At 45.4% G+C, this 18,069-nt stretch overlaps 1 protein-coding gene across 2 annotated transcripts in view; it reads right to left on the reverse strand.

Moving 5' to 3' along the window:
- LGALS8 (galectin 8) overlaps nt 1-18,069 on the reverse strand; it is a 37,359-nt gene that overhangs the window by 4,348 nt on the left and 14,942 nt on the right. Inside the window, exons 2-10 of one of the 2 annotated variants that reach the window (XM_021696218.1) lie at nt 15,094-15,238; nt 6,173-6,261; nt 5,024-5,234; nt 3,418-3,537; nt 2,690-2,746; nt 1,916-1,942; nt 1,667-1,789; nt 1,118-1,206; nt 226-391 (exon numbers count right to left, since the gene is read on the reverse strand). In XM_021696218.1, the coding sequence (XP_021551893.1) occupies nt 226-391; nt 1,118-1,206; nt 1,667-1,789; nt 1,916-1,942; nt 2,690-2,746; nt 3,418-3,537; nt 5,024-5,234; nt 6,173-6,261; nt 15,094-15,135 (924 nt within the window). In that variant the 5' untranslated portion in view covers nt 15,136-15,238. The remainder of the gene's footprint in view (nt 1-225; nt 392-1,117; nt 1,207-1,666; nt 1,790-1,915; nt 1,943-2,689; nt 2,747-3,417; nt 3,538-5,023; nt 5,235-6,172; nt 6,262-15,093; nt 15,239-18,069) is intronic. The other variant, XM_021696215.1, reaches the window with a different exon arrangement.

Raw genomic sequence — 18,069 nt, forward strand, 5'->3', positions numbered from 1 at the left:
ACATAGTAATAATGCCCAGCAAACCAGGTGGGATTCTACTGGCTGTGCCACTTATGCCAATCAAAATACTGATTGTATTTTGAACGCCCCTTTTATAACGCAGACCCTCTTCAAATAAAAGCCAGGTGCAATTTCCACATATTAAGCTAGGACTTGATTTAAAAAGTCCATTTATCCTCCTCCTCCTCCCAGGATTCTTTGTCGTGTCCCGTAAGAAAATCTTACCTCAAAGTACATCCCAGGACTAAATGGGAAACAGGTAATATTTCTCTCTTCTTCTCCCCAGGACTCGTGAAGAAAAGAATTTCTTACAAATGCTTTAATATTCAGGCGTGGGTTCAAGTGAAGAGCAATATCCTTTGATTTTCCTGATACTAGGTTAACATTAAAGCTTTTGAGAGAATAAAAAAACAAAACCAAGTTGAAGACCGCAGTGTGGTTTCTGCAATTTTAACAATCAGAACTGAGCTCTCATATCACAATTACACAAAACATGTGCACACAGATACAAGAATGCAGATGAAGGTAAAATTTTAAATTCGGAGTTAGCATTCCACTGATGTAAATATGCTCTTTGCAAAATAAAAATCTAAAAAACTTGAACATCAGAGTTGAGACCTCAGATCTGGGTGGGAAGCAAACTGAAGGGTTAGAGCAAGTAACCTAAATGCTTGCTTCTGGCTGCAGGAGGATGCGGTCCTCTCAAGTACTATTCTCTTTTAATATTTACAACTGTTCTGTTCTTGAAAGTGATTACTTTCTAGGAAATAGCTAATTTCAAGCTTTCAGAAGTCTGAACGTCTCTAGAAAAGGTTCTTAAGAGAAATTCTACAAGTCACATGACCTCCTGGCTGCCCTGGAGTTCTACAAGGCACAGGTGGGCTTCCCAGACAAAAACGCCACCCTCTTGTCTGGCCACAAAAAGCCTAGCTCAGAACATTGGCCTTTAGTCCTGATTCTGCCACCAGCTAGTTGTTAGCAGTCTTGTTGGCAGCCTGACCTCCCGTGGCTCAGGACACTACTCCTGCTCCCCGGTCACAAGACTGGTAGGGCTATAAGGCAGTAAGAGACGTGCGGGCAAAGTACTCGCACTAGTCCTGGTCACAGTGGTACTGACCCTTTGGCAGTTTTATTCACTTCTCCTTTAATGAAGACGGTTCGTCCAGGGCCCATGGAGGAGTTCAACCTCGCAGTGAATGGAAGAGTCTGAGGAGAAACCACAGTCAGCACTAGGAAGCCTGCAGAAAGTGACCTCATGGGAAAACTGTCCAAAGACACGGGGCAATGTTTAAAGGCCTTGCCCCTGTGAGCCCCAGCGGTCAGCACCACCTGGCTCACAGCGAACACTCAAGGAAAGCGTTTCAGAGGAGGACATGAATGCACGTGAAGTGGGGCCTGAGCGAAACACACTCCGAGAAAGTCGCCTACACTTGGAGTCTGCAGACGTGCTCCACGTTCAGCCTGAGGGGAAGCAGCCCCGGGGGGAGGCTTACAGAAAGACTCAGCCTAGAGCCTCGATGCCCAGCTGACTCTTACCTCTCCGGGGTCAGCACAGAAAGGCAGAGTGGCTGCTTTGGGCTTCTACTGAGGGTAGAAGTTACACATTACCAGCTAATTAAAACTTAATTGGCTATACAGAATTAAGAAAATTTTTGGCTCTTCAAACCTTCGACAAACAGCTGGTAGGTAGTATTTTGGCGCAAGTCAAAGTGTGATTGGCAGTCGAACCTTTGCTCTTGGTGTAGACAGTTCTGGGTACGATTTTAGAAATGTCTCCTCTATTACTAGGCTGTTGGGGAAAGAGTTCTGCAGTAAGGTAGGGAAGGAATGAAGCTATCTTCTAAGGTTTAAACTATTCATGTCCTGGGTTATTTTATAAAACATTCCGTGTTATAACCTAGGCAAAAATACTTACAAAATGTGGTGTGTCGGACTTCAGTACCTATTGGAAGAGAAAGTCAAAGTGAAGACATTTGAAAGGGAAAAATTACATTTTATAACATGAGCAGTCAGATCTTATTGGTTATAACAGCCAGAGCCTGTGCTTCCTGACGGGGTGGTGCGGACTTGTGATGGGCTACTCAGGCTGGGGATAGTCTCATGGTCCTGGTCAGCTGAAGCCTGTATCCTCCAGCATAAATTAATTTTTCGTAGGACTACACGTGAACTTCAGACATGTTTTACTTGTTCTTTCCAAGGTGCTCCCAAAATGCTGAGATGCTATATTCCATCTATTAGGTCACATGTTCCGAGATCATTAAGGCATCACCTTCTCCATTAATAACAGAGACTCAGTGTTTAGACTGTACTTCTTCCTACCGGGGAGAAGATATATGTGGAAGTTCATGTGCCAAGGCACTGTGTTTGGTATTTATAAATACCATGGGACAGTTCTCTTCAACAGTTAAAGAGTGAGAGGGGTTTTTTTTTTTTGTTTTTTTTTTACATAAGAATGGTGGGTAGTGGGCAGATACACTGAGAGCTCTAGCATCTGCAAAACGTACAGTGCCTGGGACAGAAGGAAATGCCTTAATTTTCAAATGCTTACTTCCAGCCTATTAATAATTAAAAATATTTTTTCACATTAAAAACATAATTTTAAAAAACTCAGCTTGCCTGCCACCTGATTTACATGGAAACTAAAAGAACATTTTTAAACTGGTAGTTCATGAAAAGATTTAATATTTACATTTTCTTTACTTATCTCTGTCAGTTCCAGAGTAGGTGCTTGGGTACTTCTGAAATCCTGGAGATAAGATTAATTTTTAACATCCATCAGAATTCTAAATACAACCTCCCTGACACATCAAAAGGAAAGAATTATAAATAATACTAAACATGAAAATATGCTTGAAAATTATAATCCAAAAATGTACTTCACATTAGGGTCCTTTCCCCTATGAAACTGGCAAGCGTTACAGAGACTAAGAACGAGCATCGAGAAGAATGTGAGCGAGCGGGCATGGCTGCCGAGACTTCATTGTTGGAAGTCTTTTTGGAGGGTGAGCTCACCAGCCCTCCAACTAGTATCAGTTGTAACTTAAACTGCACATACCCTTTGACTCAGACTTTCTACTTCTAGGAATTGATTTTCGAGAAATCCTCCCCTGTACTCCTATGTCAAGGAATTAGTCCCTGTTAAAAAGGGTTTTTGTTTTGTTTTGTAGTTACTGTTTTGGGTTTTGTTTTTGTTGTCGTTGTTAAAACCATACTAGATTTGAGCTCCTATAGACATTAAAGCCCTGGCCAATACACAGCGCACTACCAGTCTGAAAGATTTACTTCCAAGAAATTAATACACTAATGATGGAAACATTTACAGTATTTTTATCTTAATAGAAGACGTTAAAGATACTTCCTACCATTTCATCAGAAGACATCACCGAAGAAGACCCCAGGCTATGGAAGGGTACTTACCGAGCTGAAGCTATAACCAATTGAGTGGACATTCACTTTGCCGTAAATGCCCAGAGTGTCTATTTTCCCTGGGCTAATCCTGTGGGCATAGAGCAGTATGTGTTTCCCATTTACAGCCACCTAAATGGATACAGAAGACAGCTCAGCACCCCGGAAAAACAAAACAAAAAAACAATTAATACATTTACTAATGTATCCAAATTTAAGCCAAATTTAAATAGTGATTTATTTACTTGGGTTTAATTATATCTTTGCCCATGGTCTGCACATTACATGTCTGACCAAACTGAAAGCATCCATAATACTAGCAGTGTTTCTTAACTTCCTTTGAGAAACCACCATGGACCCCCCCCACCCCGCCGACAGATTATGCGTTCATAAGTATATGTGCATACGCATGTGTGCCCCCATGCATATACATGAGTCCCCCGATGCCCTAGGCCTGTGAACACCCCGGTTGGCGATCTGCCCTGCAGGCTTGCCACCCCACCCACTGTCCTTGAGGACCACACTCTAAGGAAGACCACCCTGCACACGGCAGGTGTTCAGTAAATATTTGTTGAATCTGCTAAATGAAGGGACATGGGCAAGCTACGCAATTCAGCTGCGATTCCTAGTGTAAGCAGGAAAAGGCTCTCCCTCAAAGAACGGGCTGCTGTTGTGAGGAGACCATAAAGTCACTCGAGAGTCGGGCAGCACACGCCTGCTGGCAGGTGTCCACTCCGCTCGGCTCCCTGTCCCTCCCCCTCCCTCCCAGCTAGGGGATGTCGGGAAAACACGGGCCGGATGCAAACCGGTATCCGACCTCAAGGAGCTTAAAATCCCACTGGCGGGTAAAATAAACAGGAAAAGGCACCACAGTACAGGACCGAGCGTTTTAAAGAATGCTGCAGATACAGGTGCTCAGAGCGCCAGGGTGGGTAGGGACGACCGGAGTTCGGGAGAGTCAGGGCAAGTGTGCTGGTGGGAGCATATCCCAAAGGACAGAAAGGACCCGCACCAGAGACGGGAAATCTTCACTGTAAGCCCAGCGGATCTCTAGTCTGGGAGGCTCGAGGCTCCACAGGGCTCGAGGGCAAGTGCGCCCCATCCAAAGCCTCTGGGGCCACCTGCTACCTCACACGTATGCGCTAGTACGTGCAGGGTATTTACCGCTTGAAGCCAGTGGTGGGATTTACTACACGTAGGACTTCTAGGACCTCCTCTGCATCTAAAATCTCATGATCCTAAAGAACTTGTGGCAGGACTTAACTTTGATTCTCTATCCATCTGTTAGTTTCAGATGCCCCACACTTTGGGTCACGGTGACCACAGTTGACTATCCCATATTTATATGATGCTGTGCCAATTCAGATCTAAGCTCAGCCACGCTAGAAACAGGATCTAATAAAAAGGTAGGCTGCCCTGGACCCATATTCCAGATGAAACAGCAGGGCAGACAGATGTGTGCCCCACCGCCCATTTAGGTACCCCCCCGGCCCCTACTTTTGAGCAAAATGATAAAGCCACTCTTTTTTCTCTGAACTGAAACAACAGAGGGGTGCAGAGCTGCCCTGGGCACTTATGGCCACTAATGAGGATTCCACCTACATTCCCCAAAACCTACCTGGAATTTGTCTTTCAACACCATCATCACAATTTCAAAAGATTTTTCTTTTTTGAAAGGCACGTCGTAGGTGATCTCTTCCCATCCCCATTTTTCATTTTTCAGAGTATTGCACACGATGCAGTCGGACCACTTGAAACGTGGGTTGAAATGAAAGGCCACGTCGGCGCGTGGCTTCACGCTGCTCCCGCACTGCAGATCCACCTGGAACCTGCGAGAGCAAGGAGCGAGGGGCTGCATGGGCACTTGGAAGGAGGCTGCGGGGGAAGGCCCAGCAAGCATGAAACTCCAGCCTCAGTGACCCCATGACTGATCCTCTGTTCTTTCACCCATGTGGCCTAAATACCTTCTTACAGAATCTTCCTTTCCTTCCTCAGTGCAGAGCCCTGAGCTGTGGCTGGGGCCCCGTCTTTGCAGAGTAAGAGCCCACATTTTCCAGCCTCCCTGGCAGGCAGGCGTCCTGGAGACTCTGCTGAGGTGGAAGTGTTCAGGGAAGGCTCCTGGGAATGGCCCGAAGTCAGCCAGCATCTGCCTCCTTTTGTCCACCCCCACCCCCCCCCGCCCACTCCCCCAAACCCCAAAGGCACCCACCCAGCCACCCAAAACATGGTGTGAGGGCTGGATTTCTAGCTGCCACGAGCCCTGAGGAAGAGGACCTCACCCTAAGGACAGCAGAACTGTGAGCCGGGAGAGGCCTGCTTCTCCAGGTTCTATGGAGTTGCCTGGAAACATGTGGGATGTCTTCTTCAGACTTGACTTCCACCGCTGTTATCCAGGCATCAGCCACACAGAGCTGGCCCAGCTCGAACTCAGCCTCGTCCACAGTTTGTACCCAGAGCAAGCATCAGACAACTCGCCCAGAAAGGATCTTAAGCGATGCTGTGGGAACGTTATGCTGTAACTAGACCTTGTCTGAGGTCTGACCACAATTCCCATCATGAACCAGATCTCTAATCCTTTATATTCAAACCAGACTCACTGTAATTAAACACCGAAGTGACCTTTATTTCGGTCATTTACTCCCATCTCCTTGGTGCCTGCGCTGGGGCTGCTGATGAAAGCAAAACCAGGCCTCAAAGTACCAAAACGGTCTCCGCACAAAAAGACAGTTCAGTCGTGTACCTGTTTCATCTAACATGATGGCTTTACCTGTCTGAATCAGAGGGAACATGCCCACGTATTACAATCAAAGTTCCAGGCTCCAACTGCCCAGGAATGGTCCCAACATAGGGGATTACCTAGGAAAAAATAATTTTAACAAGTGGATGTTTACATAAAACAGAAAGACTACATTTTGAAAGGCTGCATGTAAATCTCGGAATCTAGCATTTTTCCAAGTCACTATTCAAACAGGATAGTGACAGTATCTGAAACCTCTTTTGAGTTCTTTACAGAGAGACATAGCTGAAAGTTCACAGACTTTTTTATTTGGCTGGGGGTTTTGTGAAATAAAATGTCTACTTAATAGAATAATTCTGATAACAGGAAAAAAAACTTGCTGGAAGTCCTGTCTCCCTCCCCCTCCCCTAAAGTTCCACTGCTGATCCCAACACGGGGACCGAGAGCATGCGAGGCCCCGAGCCTGTGTTGATGGAGGCAGTGACACTGGCTCACCACCTGTGGAGGGGGCTCCGAACATAGCCCCTCCTCCACACCTGGGATCCGAGTGTCTCATCTTCCCTGCCAGGCTTCCAGACCACAGCCCAGGCTTGCAGACCCTTGCTGGGAATCAGAACCACGTGATCTCAGGGATGACTCTGGGGGCCTGTGGTCTCTCGAGACAGCACCCAGCTGGCCTGGCCTGGTCCAGTCTGCAGGCTTAGGTTCCAACACAGTATCCAGGTCTCAGCCTGCCCCCCTCATCACCTGGAACCCAGCCTTTTTGTCCGGGGCTGGACACACTATCAGATCTTGTCACTTCCCCAGAGGTGACTCCACCATCCTCCCCACCCACTGGCTGCACCTCCTGCATCACAACCATTGCCCCTTTCACTCGGGGGCATCTGAGCAAGCCAGGCGGGCCAGACACCATCATGCTTTACACCAGGCTCACCCGTTAGGACATAATGCTAAAATCTATCCAAGGTAGCTCTGATTGTCAAGAAATAAGACCTAAAATGAGAGGGCATATAAAAGTAGTTGTAGATTGGTGGTTCCTAAGCTGAAAATCTTAGCACAAGCACCATCTCCTCCATGGAGCCTTTTTCAGACTCCGTGGGCCAAGGGACACTGCCCCTCTCCGAGGGCCCCTCACAGCACATGAGACACCGCCTAGATTGTAAGCTGCACCTTTACACGCCCACAGCTGAGGTCAGGAGCCGGTCAGTGGTTGCACGGTGAAGGAGTGAGTTCTCACCAGCCCAGAAACTGGGTTCTAGCAAACCGCACATACACAGACGAGTGGCAGCTGAGTAGCAGCTCAACGACACGTCTTGCTGCCTTAACCACTGAGCCAAGCGATGACCAAGAACAGCAGAAAAGGATGGAAGCCCGCTGTCCCCTGGTGTCACCTGGTGTCAGGACAGCTGCTGAGAGCATGGTAGGTGGGAGGAGCAGAGTCCATCCCACCAGAAAACACCACAGCACACGTCAGAGGGTGGCGACAGCCCCATGCCAAAGCAGCTGGGTGCTGTGTGGAGAGGATATGGAAGGAATTACACGTCCACACTGATCTTCTGGGCCACAGCCGATTCCAGGAACAGAGGGCAGGACCCTCCGCAGGGTAAATCTCTTAATCGACTGAACAGTCTTCGTAACTTCAAATTTTATATACATTCCAGTTATATTTATGCGGAATATTTAATGATGCAAAAATGTTAGGGATAAAAATATTAGTGAGAAAAGAGCCTGCAGAACTATACACAGTATGATCTTACCTAAGTTAATGCTAAACATTAAAAAAAGAAAACACTGTAATGAAATAAACCAAAAATGTTAATAATAGTTTTCTTGAGGAATGGGATGTTAATTTTCTTCATGTATTTTTATATTTTCCAGATCTCTACAATAAGCATTTATATTTTTACAACCACAAGTTTTTATTATATATTTAACTTTAGGGTTGGAAAGAGCTTTCTGAGACCCAATAATCTACCCATCACTGCCAATAAGTTCTTCACAATTGTTAATAAGTTGTTCCAGTCTAGAAACAACAGTGCTGAACATTTTCCCCATTTGCTCTTTTAGTTGTCTGGATTAACACTTCCTACTTAGGAAAGTTCCCTCCATGGTATCAGTCATACTCAAGTGATTTGGATCATGTGAGTGACATGAAATGCCCTGCAGCCCACTCCTTGAACTCATGACTATCTGCTCCAGTGAAAAGGGAGGAGGATGCTGTTTTGTAGGTAAATGTCAAGCTTTGATGTTTCATGAATAACTTAAGTAAAAAAAATTAAAGCACAGCTCTGATCACACTGGAGACAACACTGTAAGTTTAAGCCGTACTTGGGTTTAGTGTTACCTGCTGGAACATCCTAGCTGACTCACAGTGCTCTGCCTGTTTTAGGATTACTTCTGCAATGTCTCCTACCCACAAAGGTCTCTCCTCGGCGGACTCTGCAGCTAAAAGAAGTATGCGAGTCCTGTCCGGGAGGGGCCTGTAATGCAGCCGGGAAGAAGTCAGATCCCCGTGGAAATGGGATACTCGGGCTGTTCAGAATCACCATCTTCTCCCGTATCTGGAAGATCCTCATTCAGCCTCATCTTAACTGCAGGGAAGGGCAAGGGCATAGGACGAAACTCGGTCACTCAGGCCCCCCAGACCTTCCAGACAGGAAGTTAGAACCAGCGACAAGAAGCCGGGATCCCTGAGTGGTGGCTCTGCCGGTGGGCAGCAGCTGTCCCCAGGGTCGGAGGCAGGGCTGGCCCGGGTGGGGTTGCCAGTGCAAAGGGACCCTCTTGGTGGAAGAGTCATACAGCATGACTCTAGGTATCGTCTGTGATTCTGTAGTTGCCAAGTGTGGTTCTTCAGTCCTGCTACAGATTCTGAGAACTACTGAGTATCACTGAATAAATTCCTTTTCTGCTTAGGACTGACCTCTGTGCTTCCAACTACAGACAGTAAGTTCAACATCTTCAAATACAGGGCACCAGATCGGTGCTTCAGAAAAATGTATAAAGAATTCCAAGTTGCCCAAAGAACGTTGATAAGGAGCGTGGTGTGAGCTGGGCGGTTGGGAGGGGCAAGCCCGTTCTGGTAGAGATGTCCGTTTACAAAAGCAGAGAGGCAGGAAAAGCCAAAACAGATCCGGCAGACAGTGAGGAGGAAGGGGGCAGTTCAAGACGGAGGGGGAGAGTGTACAATGAGATCATGAAAGCGGGATTTGGGGGCAACGGTCCAGTGGGGTACAGAATGCTGGAGCGCAGCGGATTCGCAGGGAGCCAGAGACAAGGACACAAGCCAGGCAATGGTGGTAGACCCTGGGGGACTCGGGGAGGAAGAGACAGACGCAACACCACTTCAAAGGAAATGATCTCTAGGGGCCACCGTCTAAAATGGTAAAACCGGGGAGGAAACAGATTTCAGGAGGAAGAGGAGTTTAGTTTTGAACACGTCTTGTGTGATGGGTTGGGAGAACATACACCGAGAGGAGTGGGGAATCCAGGGCCACATGGTGACTGAGTGGCCAGGACTCATGCTCCCAGTCAGAGAAGATTACTAAAGGGATCAAAGTAGATAAGCTGAAAGGACAAGGCAGGGGCAAAGGTTTGTAAAATGGTTTGGAAAATGTGGGTGTGTGCAGGACAGAGTTAACAAAGCAGACGGGACTGCTAGCCCTGCAAGGCCTCCTGACGAGGCTGGCCCTTGGCTGGGGTCTAGGAACTTGGATCTGGGGAGAGCACCCACCACCCAGACAGCCAAGGGTGGTCTCCTGTACCTAAACTGTGCAAGCCATGTGGCGTATGCTAAACCCCGCTTTCCTCTCGGGAGTCCGGCATTGCGGTACGTGTTAGGCAGTGCAGTCCACGTGCCCAGCTCCCGAGCGAATCCCTGGGCAGGGAGTCTGGGGGGCTTCCCTGGTGGGCCGCATTTCGCACGCACTGTCACAGCTTGCTGCTGGGGGATTTCAGTACATCCTGGGGGAGTCCACCGGGGGACGACCCGTGGAACCGGGCACCTGGATTCCCCTGGACTTTGCCCCGGATGCCTTTCCCTTAGTGACGTTGCTCTTTATCGTTTCACTGTAATAAACCACAGCCGTGAGGAGGACTATGTGCCGCTGAATCATCACACCTGGGTGTGTGTGTTGGGGACCTCGATTCGGGGGGATGGGGAGAGAAAAGAGAGAAGGATCGGTCAGCTGGACACCTCCAGGAGGTCAGTCTCAATATGGGAAGACTGTCAAAATCCTTAACATGGAAAAATAAGGAAGATTTAAAAAAAGATAATGAAGTGGCTATCATGATCTTTGACCCAGTGATTCCACTTTTACAGACTGATGCTATAAAATTCGGGCACAAATGCATAAGGATGCGCATACCAGGCTGTAGCCCACAGCCCTGGGTCCCATCACAAAAGGAAACAGTCCTTTCATGGGAACTGGCTGAATAAGTGACGGTATCTCCATCCGATGGACCAGTCATGCAGTCTCGACAATAAGCGAGGAAATCCCAAGTGTGCTGAGAGCTCCAAAATGCGTTCAGTGGGGAGAGGAGCACCCCGAGCAGTGTCTATGCAGGCACCTTGGAGATACCGCGGGGTGGGCTTCCGGGCCACTTCCATAAAGTGAAGACCGCAAAAAAGCTGTTCAGATACATTCTGCGGTTTCCCAGTGCATAAAGAAGTTATGTGTACATGATACGGAAGTCTATTAAAGTGTGCGTGGCATTATATCTAAAAGGAAAAAAAAGTACTTTCTTTAATTTAAAAATATTGCTACAAAATGCCAACCATCGTCTGAGCTTTCAGCAGGTTGTAATCCCTGACCACTGTAACTGATATGATAATAATGAAAACGTTTGAAGTGTTCCAAGGATTTCCAAATTGTGACAGAGACGTGAAGAGAGCAAATGCTATTGGGAAAATGGTGCTGACAGACTTGCTTGCCACGGGGCTGCCACAGACCCTCACTTCGAGGGAAGCACCATAAAACGAGGTCTGTAGTGTGATACACACGTGTGAAGAAACAGGACCAGTAATAGTGATACACACAACACACACTCTTGGATATTCACATGTATTCTTGGGAAGGGTTTACAGAAAACTGGTAAATAGGGTTGGCTTCAGGGAGGGGAACCGAGTACCAGGGCAGAAGGAAAATTTATGGGTTCATGTAACCCTTAAATACGGTTTGAATTTTTAAAAATGATTTACACATACTATCTTTAGATTTTAAAAATAATAATAAAAAAGGAAAAGCCACTGGGTTTGACATAAGTGAAATTAAATTTGGAACACAGATTATCTTCAAACTATCTGGGGCTTGGCGGCATGGGAGGCGGCAAAGTTAAACAGCAGAAAGACACGGAAAGGAATGGAAACCCGCAAAAGGGAAGCTGATTCGGGGAGGAAGACGTAACTTTAGATATGAACTCCTCAGTCTTGAAGCAAGGGCATCTAAGAACCTTAGATAAAAGGCCAGAACTGCTCACAAGCTGTGTACATACTCAAAAGGTCGAACGGTGATCAGTAAAGACACAAAATGAAGAGAAAGACACGACTAGTAAAGACAAAAAGGAAATTAAGAAAGAGTAAAAAAAAAAAAACAAAAACAGAGGGCAGAGCTGTCATGAGCGAACCAAGACAGCAGAATGGACGTGTTCTCAGGACGATGGTCAGCAAGGGGAGACAGAACAAGGACACGAGGCTGGACGGGACCTCGGAGGTTAAGAAAGATTTTACTGTCTTGTGTTTTAAGATTAAGTGGTAAGGCAGGAAGGGGAGGTACTCAGAATACTAAAGAGAAAAGGATAAAGGTGGAAGTGAGGTTCCCAAGGAGACTGGAGGATGTTTTGGCACCAGGTGGAATGAATGTTAACCAATTTGATTCATTGCTAAGTAACTTCTTAACCAGCTAACACTCAGTCACATATTAAGAACTGTATAAACAACAAAAGTCAGTTAAATAAATTAGGTATGGAAAGGCACACAGGACTGTTACACAGTGTACTTTATTTTTTTCCAAGAAGACTTAATATGGTAGAATTTGCTGCCAGTGTGGATGGAAACTTTTGAAACATTAAGAAATAAAAATTAAAAGGCGGTAGTTCTGGGCGCCTGGGTGGCTCAGTTGGTTAAGCGACTGCCTTCGGCTCAGGTCATGATCCTGGAGTCCCTGGATCGAGTCCCGCATCGGGCTCCCTGCTCAGCAGGGAATCTGCTTCTCCCTCTGACCCTCCCCCCTCTCATGTGCTCTCTCTCTCATTCTCTCTGTCAAATAAATAAATAAAATCTTTAAAAAAAAAAAAAAAAAAAAAAGGCGGTAGTTCTGTGTCTTCATAATGCTTCATAAAGCTTACAGTAAAAAGCCAATAAACACAAGAGTGTCCACACTGCTTAAGCTCTTCTCCATTTGCAGCTAGCTATCCTTTCAGTGTTCAAAACACAATGGGGGAAAAAAACAGAGGCTGCAAATAACTTAGATATTTTAAGTCAGTCGATTAGGATATTGTATAAGCTAGATTTAAAAAGAACTATTTTCTTGCATTACAGTTATTTTGTTAGTGATCAGTTCAAAAAACTGAAGAAGAGCTTAGTGTGAGCACTTGGTGCTATGAATATTTAAGAAGTTAAATTTAAAGACGGAGCAGTGTCATTTTTTAAAAAGATTTATTTATTTTAGAGAGAAAGATTGAGAGACAGAGAGAAGGGGGGGCAGAGGGAGAGAGAATCCCAGGCGGACTCCCCACTGAGCACGGAGCCCAACTCAGGACTCAATCTCATGACCCTGAGATCACAACCTAAGCCGAAATCAAGAGTAGGACGCTTATCTGACTGAGCCACCCAGGCACCCCAGCAAAATGTCATTTTTGCTATTCAGTTCAATCTTTCTACCTCTACCCTTTTCTGCTTGTGAAAACAGACTATAAAACTGAAAAACTGAAAAAAAAAAAAAATAAAAAAAAAAAGAAGGCTATTTGCCAAAAGTATTTACTTTGGAAGAAGATGTCACCATAAATTATCCTCAGAACAGCAGTGAGGCCACGTGGGGGCCCTGGCTGCATTCCTGCCCTAGAGCACCACTACGTCTCCTGGCCCTTCGGCAGGAAATGAACATCAGTGCACTCTTGTTTCGACCCTGTAGCTGAATGTGCAGAAATTACAGGAATCATCAGCATCCTTGTATCAAGATGCACCGCAATTTTAATCTAAAAAAATTACTTTCTAAATCACATTCAGGTAAGGCACCTTTGTGCAGGAAGGGCAGAACTGAGGAGCATCACCTGACCATCCCTTCCACCTCCTGGCAGGAGCTGGGGCTGGACTTCAGGCACCCTTGTGGGCAGCCTTTTTTTTTTTTTTTTTAATCTTTGCAGAAAGTCCATCTACAACCTTGAGATGTTGTTGCTGTTGTTTTTTAAGGAGGCTCTACACCCAGCGTGGAGTCCAATGTGGGGCTTCAACTCATGACCCCAAGATCAAGACCTGAGCTGAGATCAAGAATCGAACACTTGGGGCGCCTGGGTGGCTCAATTGGTTAAGCGACTGCCTTCAGCTCAGGTCATGATCCTGGAGTCCCGGGATCGAGTCCCGCATCGGGCTCCCTCCTCAGCGGGGGGTCTGCTTCTCCCTCTGACCCTCTTCCCTCTCGTGCTCTCTGTCTCTCATTCTCTCTCTCTCAAATAAATAAATAAAATCTTTAAAAAAAAAAAAAAAAGAATCGAACACTTAACCGACTGAGCCACCTGGGCGTCCCCAACCTTGAGATGTTTTTAACTGTAAGATACAGAAAATCATTTTGAATGTCCCACTGACTTCAAACTCAATCTCCCTTTTTAAAGGAAGCCTACTACTGAAGGCTATTTCTTCTAAAATGGAATTTGCTGGGGCGCCTGGGTGGCTCAGTTGGTTAAGCAACTGCCTTCGGCTCAGGTCATGATCCCAGGGTCCTAGGATCAAGCCCCACATCGGGCTCCCTGTTTGGCGGGAAGCCTGCTTCTCCCTCTCCCACTCCCCCTGCTTGTGTTCCCTCTCTTGCTGTCTCTGTCAAATAAATAAAATCTTTTAAAATAACTAACTAAATAAATAAAATGGAATCTGCTTGATGCGGTAGTTGTCCCTCACTCTGCATAATGACATCAAAACCTGGATAAAAAAGAGTTACAACTAGAAAGTAAGTAACAAAAAAAGGGGACCACAAACACAAATGAGACTGGCTTAGGGCCCTACTTCAAGGACTTGCACCCTCTCTCTCTTGCCCATGAGTCTCCTGGGGTGGGGGACGAGCGGTTACAAAAAAAAGCAGCAACTCTATCTCAGACCTAAATTCAGGATTCAGCTTCAGATATGTGGAAACCAGACATTTCTGAAGATTCTTATTGCCACATAAAACTAAAACAAGTTCATTACTTCCCAGGATGTACACTGAAAGTTCTAGCAATTGCAGTCACTGGGGCTTTTGGACCAAAAGACCCTAATTCTTCTCTTTCTCCAACTTGCCCCTAGCTTTTGACCTTTGCCCCACTCAAGTATGAAGCAGTACTTGAAAGAGGGAAAAGCTGAGGGGAAAACAGACATTTACTTCTCATGAACAGGGTCTAATCAAAAAAGCAAATTAAAAAATTTTAGAGCAACAAATCCATTTTCCTTTGAAAATTATGTCTTGTGATTATCTTCCCAGCACCCCCAAAGTTGGCTTCCCTCCACTGTACCCCCATGTTCTCCACTCAGAACTCATTCTCACCACGCTGCATTGTCACTGTGACTTCACCCTCCGCTAGACTGAGCTCCAAGGGCTATATCTATTTTTCCGTCAGCGACCACCACAGTCCCTATCACAGGATGGGTACTTTCCATATGTTTACTGAATTTAATCATCCCCCCTCCCCAGCAATGGATAATGACTATCCAATTGGGTTTGCTTTAAATCCTGCCACAGATAAAAAGTGATTTTATAGAAGTCAGTTACCGGGTTATAGATGATATTCTGCAGGTTTGTTAAGGACAACATCACTCTTTTCCACCTTGTTGATTGAGGCCTCTCTTCTATGTATGATCTAGATTTTAAGCAAGTTTCATTTAAAGGTTCCCAGATTGAAACTGATGCTCTTGCCCTGTGTAAAATTAAAACAGAGGGAAAGAAAAATTAGCATGCATCATTTTTCTTCATCATGTTTTAATTTAAATTACAAATTATTTTACTTATATTTACCAAATAGGATGCTATTACAATCAAAGATCTGACCCCAATTCTTTTTTTTTTAATTTTATTTTATTATGGTAATCACCATACATCATTAGTTTTTGAAGTAGTGTTCCATGATTCATTGTTTGCGTATAACACCCAGTGCTCCGTTCAATACGTGCCCTCCTTAATACCCATCACCGGGCTAACCCATCCCCCTCCCTCCCCTCTAGGACCCTCAGTTTGTTTCTCAGAGTCCAGAGTCTCTCATGGTTCATCTCCCCCTCCAATTTCCCCCCCTTCATTTTTCCCTTCCTACTATCTTCTTTTTCTTAATATATAATGTATTATTTGTTTCAGAGGTACAGGTCTGTGATTCATCAGTCTTACACAATTCACATACCACCCCATCCCTCCCACCCCCCACCACTCCAGTAACTCTGTTTGTTTCCTGAGATTAAGAATTCCTCATATCAGTGAGGTCATATGATACATGTCTTTCTCTGACTGACTTATTTCGCTTAGCATAATATCCTCTAGTTCCATCCACGTTGTTGCAAATGGCAAGATTTCATTTTTTTGATGGCTGTGTAGTAGTCCATTGTATATATATGCCACATCTTCTTTATCCATTCATCTGCGATGGACATCTTGGCTCTTTCCACAGTTTGGCTATTGTGGACATTGCTGCTATAAACATTGGGGTGCACGTACCCCTTCGGATCCCTACATTTGTATCTTTGGGGTAAATACCCAGTAGTGCAATTGCTGTGACCCCAATTCTTTCATTGTGTACTTGTACACTAGATAATTTTGGATTATCAGTGCAGGAAATAGTGACTTAAAGTATACATTAGTAGAGAAGAGGGTTCAAAATGGCCACATAGGAAGATTCAGAGCTCACATCCTCCCATGGACACAACAAATCTACAACTACATACGGAATTCCTCCTTTTAAAGGGGGACCTAGAAACTGGATGAACAGAACCCTCCACAACAAGACACAGCACTGAGACAGGTAGAAGGGGCAGAAACACAGTCTCACTAATGGAAAAACCATACCCAGGCATGGTCTTGCGCAGTCCAGACAGATCTCAAAGGTATGGAAATTTTCCCAGAGAGTGAGCGATTCAAGCTCACATCAGGCCTTATATCCTGCACAGATGAGACAGACCCCAAAACAGCTGGCTTTCAAAACCACCAGGAAATCACCCATAAAACTATAGAACCGTAGGGAAAGGAAAACCCATTCTTAAAGGGCCTGTGTGCAGACTCACTCGACCCAGAAACCAGCACAAAAAGACCAGACAAAAAGCACAGAGACTACAGGTGAAGGAGACCCCCTATTAAACTTGGAGCATCTGCTCAGAGAGGCAGGGGACAGCTGGGTCTCTCCCTGGGGACGCAGACACTGGCGGCAACTTTTTGCTGACTCATTCCATCATGCGGATCTGCCCTCCAGACTGCTCATGCCAGGGGGTGCACACTGCTGAGAGCCCCACACAACCTTGTGCCTCCACACGGCCTTGCACACAACCGGACAACCTGAAGCAGCTGTGGCCGGCGTGACAGCCAGCTGGGCCGGAGGACAGCCCTTCCCACCGGCACACCTATAGTCCAAGCTCTGCCACAACAGGAGGGCACATGCACCCCACACAGGGGAGAGCCCTGCAGCAACGGTCTATGGTGGCCAAGGGGGTTGTGTTTCTGTGCCCCACGGGACTTCTACATAAAGCTGCTCCTTCAAGACCAGGAGACATAGCTAACTACCTAATACAAAGAAACAAACACAGAGACTTAGGCAAAATGAGGAGACAGAAAAATATGTTCCTAACAAAAGAACAACAACAACAAAGAATAAACAACAACAAAAACAAAAAGAAAACAAACAGAAAAGGACAAGACAAAACTTCAGAAAAAGAACAAAACAGGGGCGCCTAGGTGGCTCAGATGGTTAATTAAGCGTCTGCCTTCGGCTCAGGTCATGATCCCAGGGTCCTGGGATCGAGTCCCGCATCGGGCTCCCTGCTAGGCGGGGAGCCTGCTTCTCCCTCTGCCTCTGCCTCTCTCACTCTCTCTCTCTGACTCTCATGAATAAATAAATAAAACATTTTTAAAAAAAAGAAAAAGAACAAAACAGAAATAAGCAATCTGCCCAATAAACAGTTCAAAGCAATGGTCAAAAAGACGCTTACTGACCTACGGAGAGGAAATGAGTGAACACATTGAGAACTTCAACAAACAGAAAATATAAGAAAGTACCAATCACTGTTGAAGAATACAATAACAGAAATGAAAAATACACTAGAGGGAATAAACAGCAGATCAGATACAGAAAATGGGTAGTGACATCCAAAATGAGCAGCAAAAAAAAAAAAAAAAGAAAGAAAAGAAAGAAAAAATAAAAAAATTTTAAGGACAAGATAGTTTAAGGGACCTCTAGGAAAACATCAAGTGTACTAACATTCACATTATAGGGGTCCCAGAAAAAGAAGAGAGACAGAAGGAGGCAAAAAACTTTTTAAAGAAATAATAGCTGAAAAATTCCCAAACCTGTGGAAGGGAACAGACATCCAGGTCCAAGAAGCACAGAGAGTCCCCCAAAAAATGAACCCAGATAAATCCACGTGAAGTCATGTTACAATTAAAAGGTTAAAAATAAAGTGAGAATCTTAAAAGCAGAAAGAGAAAAAAAAAAAAAAAAGGGAATCCCATGAGATCATCAGCTGATTTTTCAGCAAAAATTTTTCAGGCCAGAAG

The sequence above is a fragment of the Neomonachus schauinslandi genome, chromosome 6 (genome assembly GCF_002201575.2).
Source record: "Neomonachus schauinslandi chromosome 6, ASM220157v2, whole genome shotgun sequence".
NCBI lineage: Eukaryota > Metazoa > Chordata > Mammalia > Carnivora > Phocidae > Neomonachus > Neomonachus schauinslandi.